Source organism: Myxocyprinus asiaticus, chromosome 43, assembly GCF_019703515.2.
Source record: "Myxocyprinus asiaticus isolate MX2 ecotype Aquarium Trade chromosome 43, UBuf_Myxa_2, whole genome shotgun sequence".
Taxonomy (NCBI): domain Eukaryota; kingdom Metazoa; phylum Chordata; class Actinopteri; order Cypriniformes; family Catostomidae; genus Myxocyprinus; species Myxocyprinus asiaticus.
The window spans coordinates 35,430,764-35,449,370 of NC_059386.1; the positions used below are offsets into that span (position 1 = coordinate 35,430,764).

At 37.9% G+C, this 18,607-nt stretch overlaps 1 protein-coding gene across 1 annotated transcript in view; it reads right to left on the reverse strand.

Annotated features, from left to right (window-relative positions):
- Positions 1-18,607, reverse strand: part of cntnap3 (contactin associated protein family member 3) — a 163,134-nt gene that overhangs the window by 107,728 nt on the left and 36,799 nt on the right. The window contains exon 2 of the mRNA XM_051686355.1: positions 7,093-7,203. Within this exon, the coding sequence (XP_051542315.1) occupies positions 7,093-7,203 (111 nt within the window). The remainder of the gene's footprint in view (positions 1-7,092; positions 7,204-18,607) is intronic.

Consider the following 18,607-nt stretch of genomic DNA (forward strand, 5'->3'; position numbering starts at 1 on the left):
CTTTGAAAATGTGCGCCCCCTAGAGGTAATGTGGAAGAAATATTTATATGAAAATAAAAGTCCTTCACATAGCACCTAAATGGACAAGTCATATATCACATGAAAGCTCTCATTCTCATGAATGTGACTGTACAGTTTATTTTGTTCCCCTAATACCACAGGTCGAAAGATTTTCAAAAGAACCATAAAGTGAAATATGATTTCTGTAAGTCATCAAATACAAATGCCCAAATAGCTCAAATGATAAAATGTTTTATATCACAGCTTTTTAATGACACTTAAATTGAGCTTCTAGTCCACTCAGAGGCCGAGATATTCAATGAAATAATGAGGGTGGTGCTTGAACTGAAAATTAGACTGAATGTCTATGGACGAGCACATCTGTGAGGGCTAAAATGTGTTAGAGCGCCACCTACATTTCAGATCTGTATATTGTGATGGAATGTAATAGAGAAAATATGATTTTTCTAGTGCTTACTGCCATCTAGTGGAATGAAATAAGACTTTTCGAAGTGAGGTAGAGCGAACAGAACCAGAATTACATGTTTACAAATTAGGACCAAAAAAAAAAAAAAAAAAAAGAATAATTTCTTCAAAAAAACTTTGTTTATCGTAAGATTGTATTTATGAATAATTTGAGTTTTTTTTTTTAATCTTTTTTTTTTATGGGGGGGGGGGGGGGGGGGGGGATTTCGAAAAAAATTAGACCAACTTTTTGCAATTAGTCCACAGTATGTGTGAATGGTGAGCTTTTAAATTTGAGTTTGAAAAACTGCAGACGGCAGCCCAAAATTGCATCATAACTACAATCAGCCACTATTTCAACCAAACATCCCTGTTGCCAAGTATATTCAAAGAGTTTTTCACTAAATAAACACACAGATGCTTTTTAACAATTTGTAAAAGCACCAAATAACAATACACTGTAATAAAGTACAATATATACCTATAGAACTTTATAAATGTAATTAGATATCGGCCCTAATTGTAACTGAAAAGCAGTAGTAGAAATTGGATTGAAACAGAGACATTTTATAAGCTCATTCCAATCCGATACATTACAGAATGTCTAGCAAATTTGATATGAGTTTGTTTGTTCTGTGATGTGTCTCCAGTGGGCAGGTAAGAGCATGAGGTGTCTGCATGAGTCCTCCACTTTGTTTTTTTTCACCGCTGCTTTAAACATGAACATCAGACCAGAAAGCTGACAGCAGCACCACACCAGATCCCTGCACATTTGAAGTTCGGGCTCTCATCCTGCGAAGAGCAAAAGCCTCCTACATGTGTGTGTGTGTGTTTGTTTGTTTGTTTGTTTGTTTGTGCGCAAGTGTGTGCGCGCTTCACCTTTGAAGGCTATTTCTCATGTGGAACAACGATTACACTCCCTCCTACTGCAGTCATTAATGTTGTTGGCTTCTGACAGCAGTGTAGATACATGTTTGCACTTCACAAGACACAACAACAGCGTGTAAAATGGTAAAATGATTCTTTAAGCCGATCTATTACCTTTTGAAATGTGTGGCGGGTTGCGCTTTTTGCAAATGGAGAGAGAGAGAGAGAATGCCGGCGTTAAGATTGTTTAGCGAATGTCTTTAATGAGCAGATGAGGTCAGAACTCAACCTTGAGAATGGTGCATTCACAGAGACACAATGAATGCCACAACATCGTCTAATGCAACAAACATTGCAAAATCTTATTAAAGCTACAAATAACACCAGGTGCTCAAAGAACTCCCCTAAGCATTGCAAATGACATAATTGGATAAAAAAATGTAAAAATGTAAAACTATTGATTTTAAGTATAGAAACAACATATATTGATTTTATTACAAAATATTCAGATATTTGCAAATATACAAGTAGTGTACAGCCACGTCAACACTAATACGTTTTTATTTGAAAATGCATTAACTTCACTATGTTTTGGCCCTTCGTTTTTTTGTCCAACAAAAACTGAGCTTTTACAAAAACGATGATGTATTTGTTGTGACGCAGTCATATGTGATCCATTCAACCCAATACAATAATATATATATATATACGTATAAAATCCTTCAAAGGCGATGGAAAGTGTACTCGGAATTGCTGTCCGGCAGCGGAACATGATAAAAATTGTGTTTCAGATCGTACACTGAACAGTGATTTTTCGCATGTGCAGAAGTGGTGATGATTTTGATTCATTGTAGTGATTCATTTCTTTTAATTCCATTTACCAAAAAGATTCGTTCATATTCACTCATTGATTCGTTCACTGATCAGATCTTCAAGTTGCACCTTTACGCCTGCAGATGGCGCCAAATGACCATCTTTTAAGTAATGGCATTGAACCAGAAGCAATAATTTGCGATCAGAACAAGTCTAATTATCCTTTATATCAATTCTACTAAGAGACTTCAGCACTGTAGAGTGTTAAAGCATCATAAGCTCCCCTCCGCCCCCCCCAAAAAAAGAACAAAGCAAATCTATCATACTGTGAATTGCTGTGCACAACTTTTTATAAAGGTAATATCTAGACCTCATAAATTGAGGATTATGTTTTGTGTATTCCTATAAAGTTGTCTTAAGTGCATTTCACCCCTTTCTCTCCTTGTTGATCGCGATTGACTCACATGCTAAATGTAACGGGTAAAGGATGGGCAAGGAGGAGGTGGGAATCGGCAGAACAGTCAACAGAACTATAATGACATAAATGAACATAAAACAACATAAAACACACAGATGCACACATACACACACACACACACACAGCGGCCGCGTGTGTGTCTCTCTCTCTCTCTCTCGAACTGGCGTCTCCAGCTTCCCTTTATCTCTCTCTCCCATTGATTAGTTGACTCAGCGCCGGGCGTGCACCCTCACGGCCCGGTCACGCCCTCCTCCTCGTCACACTAAACTGAACTAACGACACGCCTCCTCTCATTCAGTCGTACAGCAGATCTTCATTCACGAGTTGCAAACAAGTTTATCATTCCGTTAGTTCTCGAACCACCTCTCATCTCCTTCAGACTCAAATGACCGACAAGTTCAACGAACTAATGATATGCTCCTTCACAGCGTGCACTTGAATGCTTTTGGCTCGCGCTATAGTCAGTCTTTACAGAATGTAAAAAGAGCAGAGTCCATTGGCTTTGAAAGGGAGAGATGTCAGTGAACGAAAAATATCAGTGTATGGAGCTGAACATGAACGATTCATTCACTTAAAAGATTCATTCAAAAAGACCGATTCATTCACAAGCGAAATATCACTAATGGTTTTCATATGTTTCAGTGTGGAAAAGCAAATTTTGGAAAACATTTGAAAACAGCAGTGAGGACAAAAGAGTTTTGAAAACGACGTTTTTAAATATATCTAGATTAATGTGGATGTAGACTAAGAGTGTACGGAGGGGGGCCTGGGTAGCTCAGTGGTAAAGACGCAGGCTACCACCCCTGGAGTTCGCTAGTTCGCTAGTTCAAATCCCAGGGTGTGCTGAGTGACTCCAGCCAGGTCTCCTAAGCAACCAAATTGGCCTGGTTGCTAGGGAGGGTAGAGTCACATGGGGTAACCTCCTCATGATCGCAATTATGTGGTTCGTTCTCAGTGGGGCGCATGGTGAGTTAAGCATGGTTTCCACAGTGGATAGTGTGAAGCCTCCACGCACACTATATCTCCATGGCAACGCGCTCAACAAGCCACATGATAAGATGTGCAGGTTAACAGTCTCAGACGTGGAAGCAACTGGGATTCATCCTCCATCACCCAGACTGAGGCAAATCACTACTTGACCATGAGGACTTAAAACCACATTGGGAACTGGGCATTCCAAATTGGGAGAAAAAAAAAAGTGTATAAAGAGTAACTCAATTGTGTCATTCAAAGTGCATCATGGGAGTGGGCGCTGCAGATCTCTTTTGGTGCGCTTTGTTGGCCGCAATTCTCTGATTGGTGGATCTGTCTCTGCAGGACTATGGGTAATGTAGTTTTTCACCATGAATTCCACTATTAAACACGATTTTATAAAAATGAAGTTGAAATAATGTGTACAGAAGTCTTCAACAGATGTCATATACCATCGATTAACAACCTCGGAGCTCACAGTAGGTCTGTCTTTAAAGGTTTATTAGTTATTGTTAAAAACCAATTCAGCAATGGAGAAAATGACTGGCATTTTAGGGTTTCTTTTTTAATTTTTGGCCCAGTTTGTCAATAATTTTTGGTTTTGGTTTCAGAATTTTTGCTGCATCACTGGTAAATTTAACTGTGCATTGATAAAAAAAAAAATTTTACTCTGCAAATTTGTATGAAATGTCACATGAAGGTGTTAAAAACTAGGGATGCACCAATTTATCAATGACAATGATGTCAATCACCGATGGCAGTGGCCGATGTTTATCTGTTTATATGTGTTGGTTATTTGCGGTCGACTTGGACAACAGTAGCCTACCCAGCTGCAGATTCGGAGAAGATACAACAGGTGGTACTATAATACCACCCACAACCACTGGCTTGACACGACTCTGGCATGACTTAAGAGGGCAACGGGTGCCATGCAGACGTGTGGTTTGTTTTCAAATAAGTGCAAGAAAATGTCGGTGGTGTGGGAGTATTTTACTGTCTCAGAAAAAGATCAGCGATATGCAGTTTGTAAGACATGTTCCAGCGACATTACAACAGGAGGTACTACAAGCAAGAATTTTAACACATCAAATCTCATCACCCATTTAAAAAGCCGACATGAAGAAGTGTACAACGATTACCTGAAAGCCGACAAAAAATGGAGGGATGAACTGGACACCAAGAAAGCACAAACCACCACCAGCAAGCATTTGAGAAAGGGAAAGAAATTCCCCATGGACAGCGCCAAAGCTAAAAGGATCACTAAAAAGGTGGAGTTTATCGCATTAGATGACCAACCTTTCTCTGTTGTGGAGGAAGTGGGGTTTCGAGGCCTGATGGAGCATATGGAGCCCTGCTACACACTGCCCAGTCGTCGTCATTTTGCAGACGTTTGTCTCCCCGAAGTCTACAACGTTGTTGCCACACACATTCATGAGCTACTGGCCAGTGACATCCCTGCCATAAGTTTTACAACTGACATATGGAGTTCAGATGCTAGCCCTGTGAGTATGCTTAGCCTCACAGCACAGTGGATTGACAAAGATTTTAACTTGATAAAAGCAGTGTTACACTCCCAGGAGTTCACGGGCTCCCACTCCGCACCTGCTATCTCAAAGGCATTTGAGAAAATGTTTGAAACATGGAAAATAGACAAGTCCAAAGTGCATGCTGTCGTGAGAGATAACGCCAGAAATATGGCAAAAGCTATGACGGATTGTGGTCTGGCTTGTTTTGGCTGCACGGCACACAACTTGCAGCTAGCTGTCCACGATGACGTGCTGAGCCAGCACAGCATCTCGGATGTAGTGGCAATAGGCCGAAAGATTGTGGGACACTTTAAACACTCACCCCTTGCCTACTCATGCCTGCAGGCTGTGCAGATCCAGTTGGGGATGAAAGCAAAAAGGCTACAGCAAGATGTTGCCACTCGGTGGAATAGTACATTCTACATGATGGAAAGCCTTCTGGAACAAAAGCATGCACTTGCAACATATGCTGCAGAATACGACCTCCCCGCAACCCTCATTGCTCACCAGTGGGGATTAGTTGAAAACTTTATTACACTTCTCTCTCCATTTGAACAACTGACAAAAGAAGTCAACTCATCAGAGGCATGCTGACGTGATCCCCTCAGTGAGAGCCCTGAGATGTCTTTTAAGCAAGGAGGCTGACACAGACCATGGTATTAAAACAACAATGACCGCATTATTAGAGGCTGTAAACAAACGATTCGATCAAATCGAGTCTGATCCCATTTTCTGCATTGCAGCATCACTGGATCACTGGATATAAGGACCGCTACTTTGATGAGGATGTTAAACAACGCGCACGAGCAACAGTTGAGGCGCATCTGATGGATAGGTCTGCTGCCGGTGCTGGAGATGAGATGCATGGTAGAGAGAGAGCTGATCACACACAGAGCAAGAGGGCACGAAAGGACGGGGCACCGCCCACTCTGCATGACATGTTTGAGGAGATTCTGGAGGAAAAGGGATCAGAAAGGCCAAGGACGAGGGCATCACAGCAATTGGATGGTTTCTTTGCAGAGGCCCCCATCCCCAGAAATGAGACCGCACTCGGATACTGGAGAAATAATCACCTCCGTTTTCCAGCACTTGCGCAAATGGCATGCAAATACCTATGTGCTCCATGCACCAACACGGACAGTGAGCAGCTGTTTAGCTCTGCATCTCACATCTTGGATGAGAAGAGAAATAGACTGAGCTGTGACAATTCAGAGATGCTTATCTTTGTAAAGAAAAACATGCATCTTACTAAGAAGTAGGCTATAAGGTACCAGTGATTTTATTTTATCATTAATATACAGAGGAAGGGGCCCACTGTATGGGAAGGTATTTCCTAAGAGGCCAATTTTTGTTTTGTAAAGAGGCCCATGTTCAGCCCCAAGTTTCAACCTACTGTAAGTTTGTGCTTAATGGAAACACAAAAACTTTGTATTCTGTATGAAAAACACAAGATCTGTAAATAGCCTTATTTATGTTTGTATTTATTAATTATTTATCTTTTATCTTTTATTTGATCTTTTATTGCTTTCATAATCACTTTTACATTTAAATTTAATGACATTTATGTTTCACAAAAATATTTTTTGTTGGGCTATGTACTGAAAAATTCTTCTCATTGAGTAGGCAGTTGTATAGCAGGCTAAAAAGGCTCTTGAAAAAGTTATTTTTCACAAAACGAAAGAATCTTTGTCATGTGAAAGAAGGTTATATTAAATGTTGTTTCATAAATTTGTATGATTGAATTTGTGCTTATTCAAAGATAGTGTGATGCAGGGCTGAAAGACTTAAAAACAGACTTATTAAATAACAACAAAAACAAAATAAACAACAACAACAAAAAATCGGTATCAGCTATCAGCCAAATTGTTATTTTAAACATCGGTATCGGCCCAGAATTTCACAATCGGTGCATCTCTATTAAAAACAGATTCTACTGCATCATTCATTGAGTTGATAAAGGTATGTAATTACCGTCTCTGCGGTTGAGTTTGGCGTATTCGGGTCCGTGACTGTTTGACAACTCAGAGGAACTTCTGAAGGCCGACTGAGGCAGATTGGACACCAGTGGAGAATCGCAGCTCTCTACAGAAACAGAAAAAATATATTAGTAACATTTGAATATCGACAGTAGATACATGCAACAGCCATTTCTAATATGTATGTCTGTGAAAGTTTATGTACATATTTATGTCTTCCATAAAGCACTTTTAAAGGGTGGTGCTAAATAAAGTTTAAATTACTTACATGTACTTACAATTCAAAGGAAAGTAAGTAATATTTGATGTTTAAGCTCTGAATGTGTTTTTAAACATTTCCTGTTTCAGTGGCATACCCAGAATGAAAGGCTTATAACTCGACAAAAATACCCCCCAAAAAACAAGGAGGGTCAAGTGTTTGGTTTCATTGTAAAAAAAAACTTTTCAAATATTTTAATGATATATATTATGATACATTCTGAGACTCTCAGCCAAAGAAACTGCTGAAAAATCACAAAACAATTTATCCCAAAAATTTTTATTTGACATTATATATCTCTGGGTGTAGGTGGCTGCGAAAAAATGCTTTTGTTTTGTTCCAGATCATGTCAACTGTATCTGAGAAAAAAATTGTGTTGATACGACAAAGCAATCAAAAGTTATAGCATTACAACAATAATTTATCATAGTGTTCAAAAACATCTCCATGTGACCAAAAGCCTTTTCAAACATAAGAATTGTACATAAGAATTAATTACACATGCAAACGCAACAATGACTAAAGGTTTGCATAGCATGTAGACATGATTTTAGTAATGAGATTTCACAGAATGAGTTTCATTCTGTGTCATTTGAGTCATCATTGTGTCTGTGTCATGTATTTGGCGCCATCTCCTGGTGGCCATATGTAACATTGTGCTTCATGTGGACTATCTAATGATCTATGCATCTGATTATCTTGTGTGTGGGCTCGTTTGAAAGATAATCACCTCCTTTATGTTCTGTTAATTTTTCGTGAAGTTATAAGCGAAAGCACGGCATATAAGCAACACCAACATAATTGTCAAAACTACTACTCTTTGAGAGCTTTCCAACAACATATGACACATGACTATTTGATCAGTCTGATGTTTTAACAGATTGCAATAATATGTACAGTGCAAATGTTTTTATAAATTATCCAAACAGAACACTTCTGATTTGTCTGAAAATTTCAAAGCACTTGTTCAGTTTTGGTCATAATACCTGCATGTATTGAAAAGTAGAGCTTCTAAGCTTTCAAACAATACCTATTTTGTGTTGGTCGAGACTGCAGTTTTTAATATTTTGACTATTTTCTTTTCTTGCGGGCTCGTCAGCGGGCCCCTCCGAGCTTAAAATGTTAAATTCAACAGAAAACAATCAGTTTTACTTGCATAATCTGATGTTTGAAGGTGAAAGTTATTACATTTTGATAAAAGATTGCAAAGATTGTTTTCCTTTGGAACAATGTGCTCCTATGAATCGTGCACATTAAGACCAGGAACCAAAATTAAGACTGTACACAGGGTCGATTTTGATTTCATTTTGACTTTAATGACAGCTAGATTGTTAAAAAATATCAGGACCCTCACAGTAATGTCACATTCACTTTGATCGCCCGCCACAGCTGCAAATTTACTTTCTCATAACAGTGCTCTGAAATTGGGGCACTTAAAAAAAATGTCAGACCCTTTCAGCTTTATTTAATTATTAAGGTTGGTAAGGCTGAAATTTAAGACGGTTATAAAATGCTTTTACATACAGTAAAAAAATACAATAAAAAAACCTCTCTAGAAAGGCTGACCCATTTTTCTCTGTATGAAACATATGGACTTGGCCAAATAACCTGATTTATATGAAAGTATTTGTAGAGAGATAAATTATTTATATATGTGTGAAGCCCTTATTTATTTATTTATAGAGAAACCAATGTACTGTGAGAAATATTCTGTGAAATACTTATCAAGTTTTATATTCAAAAAGCCCTAGTACAAGAAACTAGTATAACAAAACTAAAAAAGTACCTATTTTTACTGATTGGAGTTATGGTTTTGCTAGCGAAATGATAAAACAAGCGAAAAAAATCCCATAGACTTACATTGAAGTAGGGACTCTAGTCATATCTAGTGACCAAAAGATATTATAGAGACTTGAGGGTGTAGGATTCTTTTGACTTGAGCCAGTCAGTAACCACCTAGCAATGACCCTGAACACGCTAGCAACCTCATAGCATCAGGCTAGAAAACACATAGCAACAGGCTAGAAACCACATAGCAACAGACCAGAAAGAATATCATAGAGACTTGAGGGTGGACTCTTTTGACTTGAGCCAGTCAGTAACCACCTAGCAACCACCCTGAACCAGGGGTGCTGGAACCAGTGGGGACGACCTCAAATGAATTTTGGCTGCCATGAAAGTATGCGACAGAGTCTCTGATTTCATGAGAACATCCATCAATCAAATCATTACATCTGTGTTTTACTAAATGATAATAAAGCGCAAAAAATTAAAAGATGAGAAAGCGCTAAAAACCAAAGCACAGTTTCTCTTAATATTCCCAAACATGAACTTGAGAGCAGAATTTGGATTTATTTTAGTGCAGTACCTGTAACTGAGATTCTAGTGTACGTGCTGCTCATTTCTGTGTCCCTATTGTACATGTTCATGCATTCGCAACTTACAGGTGCGAGGGGACTTCAACATTTTTAAATTGCACAAATAAATAATACATATACATATTTGTCTCTCGCTTGCTTTTGCTCGCGTGTCAATGATGCAGAGATCTACTTTTATATTTAATTTCATCACTGAGAAGGTTTACCTGCAAACTTAGTAGCACCAAACATCAAAAGCAGCCTCAAGAATGGACACAGAGTGGCCGTATAACACTTCTCCTTGAGCAGAATATTGCACTAGAGATCACTAAGTTTGTTCAAAGGGGAAAGCGAGAGCTAGAAAGATGCATTCACATGCATGGTTGCCAGATCGCACAAAATAAGTATAACATTAGGACATATTTCATCGGAATATATAACATTGGAATATTTCCAATATTTCCATTCTAAAATTGGGGGTGTTGCGTCTCTTATCTGGCAACCCTGATCACGTTAAACGCTTGTGGAGGCGCGTTAGGTCCCAATGCAAGATAACTGAAATATCCAATGAAAAAAACGCTTCTAGAATAAATGAGCCATGTGGATTGCCGGATCCGGCCCGTGGGCCACAAGTTGCCCAGGTCTGTTTTAGAGTTTCACCCTGTCATTTCTGTTTTTTTCTGCATTGTGGCTGATTTATTGAATGTATTTTACAGATCAGAAAATTGCTGATTTTTGGTCTTTCTCATAAATTTTCAATAGTCGGTCAATTTTGACCGTGAATACCAAAGGTGTTGCTTTTGTTTTTTTTTATTTATTTATTTTTTATGTTCAGATGGTGTAATGGAGAAAAAGTATTGTACTGCTCAGATAAAGGAAACCATTTTTATTAAATGAGGACAATTTATTTTGGTCAAAAATGACCAAATACTATAGGAGGGTTAAAATCTATGTAGGTTTTGTGTTATTCTTCTTTCAAGAGGGAAATTTGTCTTTTCCACAGTAAGACAAGATTGATATTGAAGATCAGTCATAAAGTCAGCAGCAATAGACAAAGTAGGATAATGAACAAATATTGCTTTGTATCCTATTGGGGATGAGGAAGTAACTTTAATCCTTACCTCTTCAAGTCACACAATGTCAAATGAAATATGCTGCTTTAAAATGGTGTACAACACCACAGGGCATATTGTGCTTGTGTAACATTTTTTAATGCAGACACAAACAATAATAGACGGTCAAACGGTTTAATAGACACATAAAAAGAGGGACCCATACACAAGAACACGCAGTTGAACCAATACAGTGTTCCAGTAGTAACCAAAAAGGAAGAATTGGCCATTGTTGTTGTGATAACGTCATTCTAGCCCAGTGTGCCCCACCCTGTCGTCAGTACCCTGAACACCTTAGCAACCACACTGAACACCCTAGCAACCACATAGCATCAGGCTAGAAATCACATCAGTACATAAAAGCCACTCAGTACACCTTAGCAAATACAAGAAAATGTAAAAATCTTGTTTATGTAGGCCCACATGTGTGTTTTAAAGCTTTGAAGTTTTATATTACAAACATCAAGCAACTATATTCTTGCTTGCATTCCCATCAGAATACAATTATACTCCCTTTTACTTTTATGGTTGTTCTCTGGGAGATTATTTAATATACATTGGAACATAATTGTCCTTGTCTCTGTATAAAACACTGGATCCATTAACAACTCGTCAATAGGCCTGACAAACTCGCTACAGGAATTTCCAAAGCTGGACTGCTGCAATAAGTTTCTCTCGGAAACATAATTTTTAAGTCTCAGTCATATTGTAGAAAACAGCATCTAATTTCCATATCTGAGAAGGCAGCGCTGTTTCCTCACGGTGTGAAAGCTCTAGGCCCATGACGATCGCTTATAAACCACTGCGTGATGGGCTTTTTTTCTTTTTTTTTCTTTTTCTAAAACACATCCTATGGGCCCAGAATGGTGATAATTTTCTTATCTCTGTGGTGATGAAAAGACATAATCGGATTCTGAAGTTTCTTTGGTGTTCTTTTTTCCTGCTTCAAAAACGCCAGCTGTACTGTACAATCTGAAATAAAAGATGCATATTGTGTGATGCATGCAGTCACAGCATGCATGCTTTAGCTTCAGTCAGCTAGTAATGGTGAATTAAATGACTTTAAATGACCTTCTGCAAAGGCAAGAGCACATACAGTTGAAGCCTAGCTCCATTCCACATTACTTCTCTTTACATAACTCTAAATCACAAATTCGATTTCTTTTAATCTCAACAGTTTAAAAAGTCAGAACATTTACATGCGCAGTTACAGCGGGCTTTTGCATAGTCTGTCTGACTAAGTGGCCTATGTACAGGTGCATCTCAATAAATTAGAATGTCGTGGAAAAGTTCATTTATTTCAGTAATTCAACTCAAATTGTGAAACTCGTGTATTAAATAAATTCAATGCACACAGACTGAAGTAGTTTAAGTCTTTGGTTCTTTTAATTGTGATGATTTTGGCTCACATTTAACAAAAACCCACCAATTCACGATCTCAAAAAATTAGAATATAGTGACATGCCAATCAGCTAATCAACTCAAAACACCTGCAAAGGTTTCCTGAGCCTTCAAAATGGTCTCTCATTTTGGTTCACTAGGCTACACAATCATGGGGAAGACTGCTGATCTGACAGTTGTCCAGAAGACAATCATTGACACCCTTCACAAGGAGGGTTAGCCACAAACTTTCATTGCCAAAGAAGCTGGCTGTTCACAGAGTGCTGTATCCAAGCATGTTAACAGAAAGTTGAGTGGAAGGAAAAAGTGTGGAAGAAAAAGATGCACAACCAACCGAGAGTACCGCAGCCTTATGATTGTCAAGCAAAATCGATTCAAGAATTTGGGTGAATTTCACAAGGAATGGACTGAGGCTAGGGTCAAGGCATCAAGAGCCACCACACACAGACGTGTCAAGGAATTTGGCTACAGTTGTCGTATTCCTCTTGTTAAGCCACTCCTGAACCACAGACAATGTCAGAGGCGTCTTACCTGGGCTAAGGAGAAGAAGAACTGGACTGTTGCCCAGTGGTCCAAAGTCCTCTTTTCAGATGAGAGCCAGTTTTGTATTTCATTTGGAAACCAAGGTCCTAGAGTCTGGAGGAAGGGTGGAGAAGCTCATAGCCCAAGTTGCTTGAAGTCCAGTGTTAAGTTTCCACAGTCTGGGATGATTTGGGGTGCAATGTCATCTGCTGGTGTTGGTCCATTGTGTTTTTTGAAAACCAAAGTCACTGCACCCGTTTACCAAGAAATCTTGGAGCACTTCATGCTTCCTTCTGCTGACCAGCTTTTTAAAGATGCTGATTTCATTTTCCAGCAGGATTTGGCACCTGCCCACACTGCCAAAAGCACCAAAAGTTGGTTAAATGACCATGGTGTTGGTGTGCTTGACTGGCCAGCAAACTCACCAGACCTGAACCCCATAGAGAATCTATGGGGTATTGTCAAGAGGAAAATGAGAAACAAGAGACCAAAAAATGCAGATGAGCTGAAGGCCACTGTCAAAGAAACCTGGGCTTCCATACCACCTCAGCAGTGCCACAAACTGATCACCTCCATGCCACGCCGAATTGAGGCAGTAATTAAAGCAAAAGGAGCCCCTACCAAGTATTGAGTACATATACAGTAAATGAACTTACTTTCCAGAAGGCCAACAATTCACTAAAAATGTTTTTTTTTATTGGTCTTATGATGTATTCTAATTTTTTGAGATAGTGAATTGGTGGGTTTTTGTTAAATGTGAGCCAAAATCATCACAATTAAAAGAACCAAAGACTTAAACTACTTCAGTCTGTGTGCACTGAATTTATTTAATACACGAGTTTCACAATTTGAGTTGAATTACTGAAATAAATGAACTTTTCCACAACATTCTAATTTATTGAGATGCACCTGTATATACACAATGCGTAATTTAATATTTGAAGTAAGAGCCAGTTTTACACGTCGCACATCACCTCTATCTTTTGGAGTGTGTATTTTCACAATGTAGAGGCCAATTGTAGTCCGATTAACATGTAGACATGCTGCATTCCCATTATCTTGTTCTGTACATCCAAATTAGTAAAAATCAGACTGGTATGATTTCAGTCGGACTATAGCTACGTCCACATTAATCTGGAAATATTTGAAAACGGCATTTTCATTTCAAAATGCTCTCCGTCCACACTGCTGTTTTCAAATGTTTTCCAAAAGTTGCTTGTCCACACTGAAACATCTGAAAACGCTTAAATCCCCTTACTGCGCATGCAAATAAAATGTAAGAATTGTGGCCCAGCGCCATTTCCATGTATGGTCTGAAACGCAATTGTTCTCGTGTTCCACCGCCGGACAGCAATTCCGAGTAAACTTCCCATCGCCTTTGACGGAATTCAATGTGAAGGTTGTACAAAGTAACATTTATCTATCAAAGTGGATAGCATGCACAACAACGCTTTTACAACATGGGCCGCCATCTGATTGTTTGGGTTGAATGGATCACATATGACGTCATATGTGTCACGACAACAAATACGTCACCGTTTTCAAATATCTCAGGCCACGTCCATACAAATATGTTTCCATTTCAAAAAACATCTTTTTCTCTACGTTTTGGCCTTCCGTCCACATTGAGATGGCATTCTTGACAGCAAAAACTGAGCTTTTCAAAAACGCTGTCCCAAGAAGTAGAATTGGTATAAAACTGCTTATTCTGTGTCTTCTCACTGTAACACCATGGTCAGGTTTGACTGTAAGCATAATGACATGAACTGCAAAAACAGACACTTCAAATCAATTTAAAAATTCTAAGGTTTATTTCTATTTCTGCTATTTAAAACTTACTTCAAACTTCTCTGTCTTCTTGTAAGAATGTAACACATTATAATATACAGTAAGAAAGTGTTTCACCGCTGTTCAAAAGTTCCTCGGATCATATCATTTACTAAATGTTTTCCAGCTGAAAGGACTAAATAATAAATTTAACAAATTACAATAAAATGTAAAGTAATCTCTTCAGTAATCAAAATACTTTTTGAATGTAACTGTATTCTGATTACAAACTATTTAAATTGTAACTGTAGTCGAAAACAGTTACTAATATTTTGTAATTTAAATAAGTAATCCCATTACATGTATTCTGTTACTCCCCAACCCTGGGTAATTGTTGTCATGTGATGCAGTCATGTGATCATTCAACCTAAAACAATCAAGATGGCGGCCCACATTGTAACGGCGTGATTGTTCCTGTTATTCACTTTGATATCGTTGTTAAAGATATGTTACTTTGTACAACCTTCACAATGTATTCCTTCAAAGAAGATGCAAAGTTTACTTGTAATTGCTGTCTGGTGACGAAGAAAAGGATTTTTTGCATGCGCAGTAAGGGGATTTAAGCGTTTTCGTTTGTTTTAGTATGGACGAGCAACTTGTGGAAAACGCTTGAAAACGGCAGTGTGGACAGAGAGCGTTTCGAAAAAAAAAAAAAAAACAGTTTTCAAATGTATCCAGATTAATGTGGACATAGCCTCAGATTTCCCTGTCCACACTTTCAAATTTATCCACTTGAGAGTTTTAGCTGGACATAAACGTTGTCTCATTGTGGACAGTAGGCCAAACCGTAGCGAAATTAATGCATTTTCGAACTAAAACGTATTAGTGCGAACATGGCCTTAGGTTGCAACCACGCTAATGTTTGAAAACAACATTTTCAGTTTCCTAATGTAATCGTTTCACAAAGTATGCAGTGATTTAGAGAGTTTTCAAAACTCTCTCTGTTTTTAGTCTAGTATGTATGAGTTGCGTAAACGTAGCAAAAATTAATGCATTTTCCAATCCAGTGTTGACGTGGCTTAAAGCGTTTACGTGACGAATTATTGTTTTAGTCTGACTAAAATCGAACTTTTAAAACGCATGTAAATGTACTGTAGTAATGAAATTAAAGTCAACATGGAACTGCATTCGCAACCCGTTTTACTCCACAATGTGACGAATATCGAGGTAAAAATGTAAATGTAGAATTCTGCTGACGACTCCTGCTTCTCAGATGTTTCTTTTGAGAAAAAGACTCCAGTAATCTCACGTGTCTCCTCTAGAGTTTCAAAGGAGATCTCACCAAAGTCTCAAATTGTTCTCAGATTCGCCAAGAACCCAAAGTCTGCCAGAGATCTCAGCATGAACTCAAACATTTCCAAATGATCAAAAGCAATAAGACTCACAATAATTTTAAAGCTCTATACTGTTCTGTCTGTCAACAATTGACTCTTTTGTGTTTATCCACAGGAATGTTAGGAGAAACATCTGAAACATAAATAAGTCTCCAGAACTTTGGAGGAATAAAATCTTCCTCGGATAATGCTAATCCAAATGAAAGAGGTTTTTTTAAAATGAATTCTCTTGAAAAGCTCTAGAAGTTTATTATGCAAAAGAAGATGAACACTGAATGCAGATGAGATGTATTTGATTGATGGAAACCTGTAATGTTCTTACAGATATGAGGGCGGCTCTCATCTTCACTCTCGTATGCCGTCTGGTTTAACCAGAAACACCTACAGGTGTAAATTACACCAGGAGAGCACTGCTAATGACAATAATTCATCACACACTGCGACAAAACCTCCTTGTAACTTTTAATATCACTTTTACATGGGACTTATCTGAATATAATGTCGTGACAAATGGCCAATCACGTTGTTTGACTCGAGCAGCTGCTGAGGGGCTATTAAATCATTTCACCGTGTTACAATCAAAGGAAAGCGAAACGTTTGCGCAAGAAAACAACATAGACATTCTTGAACAACAGGGCTGGGTAAAAAAAATTCAGATTAATCGTGCTCTCCATTTGAATGTTCCTGATATCGATTCTTAAAATCACATGATCGATCTTTTACTCTGCCAGGTGTGAGCAGTGACCAGTTGATCACAAGACAACTGCTCGTTTATCTCGTTAACATGTCAAAAGGAAAAGAGAGCAGAGAACTACATAAATAACCAGAACCTGAAAGATTTTTTTTTTTTTTTTTATGTGCACGATCTAAGCGATAAAACACACTTAAAAATTCTGTGAAAATGCTTGGTGAGTTAATAATGTAAACACAGTCATTTATGTCTATGCTGAATGTAAACAGCAGGGAAAAAAAGAGGATTTGTATCAAAATATCTGACTTAAAGTGTAAATGCAGCACTGTTTTCTTCATTTGTATATTTGTTTTTACTTGTTCTATTGCTTGTAATTTGTTTCTTTATTCGTACTTGATTACAGACTGTTTACTTGTCTTGAATAATTACCTGGAAATGTTTCCTCAAATTATTTGCAGAGTATTTTGTTGGAAACATTCTTGTTAGAGTATTATACAACTATAAATCAACAGATCAAGGACAACAGCTGTCATCTGTCACCTTGTAAGCATAAGATTTCATGCTTACTAATAGTGGCACCTGGTGGCGAGGTTGGTACAGCATGCTAATTGTTAGCAACAAGAAAAAAAATAATAATTTGTTGCCTCCTGAGGAGAAAAAAAAGTTGAGAGAAAAAAAAATTTGAGAGAAAAAAAAATTCGAGTTTTTTTTTTTTTTTTGAGAAAATTGTAAGGAAAAAATTTGAGAAAAAAAATAGAATTTTTTTTTTGAGAGAATTTTTTATTTTTTTTTTAAAGAAAAAAAAATTAGATAGAAAAAAAATGTAATAGAAAAAATAGGCTCATGAAGGCACTTAAACACCTTAAAAAAAAAAAAGAAAAAAAATCACCTAGTGAAAGTTTTTTTCTTGTGCGGTTCGGGGCTTCCGTAATATCCTGCCCTACTGAGCGTTAAAGGTGAATTGTATAATTTCATTGCCACTAGCATCAAACAGAATTGCAAAAATAAAGTTTCAAGCAGGTTTCTCGAACAGAAAATGTCAATTACTGTAGTGGCACCATAGTATATCAATGGTGTCAGATAATACTATGGTACTTAGATATAGTATATAATATACCGTCATGGTTCTGAATGTTTACCATATTCATATACCATGGTATTACTCATAAAAACAAACATTTTGAAAATGAAGATGACAATGTTTTATGGAGGTCTGATTTCTAATAAAAACTGAGCAGTGTTAGACAGTTAGTCCTGCGCTAAAACCATACAACACAAAGGAAAAGACACAGCATTAACTGCGTGTTACTGTAGCTGTCTCACGCTTCCTCCAACACCGCAACGATACGTCCAAACCCCCTTGCACATCAGAGAGGTGCCAAACCCTGCCGAGCTGCGATGACTAATGCATCATTACCTGATCGCTGGCTACATTCAGTATGCCCAGATTCTTTATTCAAAGTTACAGAGCAGCTACAGACTGACAGCTAGGCCACAATGCAGCCTGTAGCTGCGAAAATTTATTTAGTTAAACAATGTAAAACAATTAAGAGTTAATGTCAAGGCGAGCATCTCTTGTCTATATGCTGGGCGATACACAATGCAGGTAGAGCGTTTGATGAAAAACATCAGAGCGCATCACATTAACTCAAAGCAACATTATCTAACAAGGTGGGCACTTGCGTCAAGATAGATCCGTGCAATGTTTGAGCATGCATGATACATAAATACAGACGACCACATCATGCATTTCATATCGAGACCTGCTTGCATGCTGTAACATGCATGAAACAAAACAAAAAACATCAATTAGATTATGCATTCATCAATGTTATTCAATATCTATCTGAATGAATTCATTGTTTTGTATCTCTATTGTTTTTACTCATAGGAAATAAAAAGCACAAAGGAGATCTCTTTAATATCTCAATTGTTACTCCTAAAAAGCAATGATACTGAAGTGAGACTTTTGTTGAAGTCTCCTGTTTCTCAGCTGTTTTGCCTGAG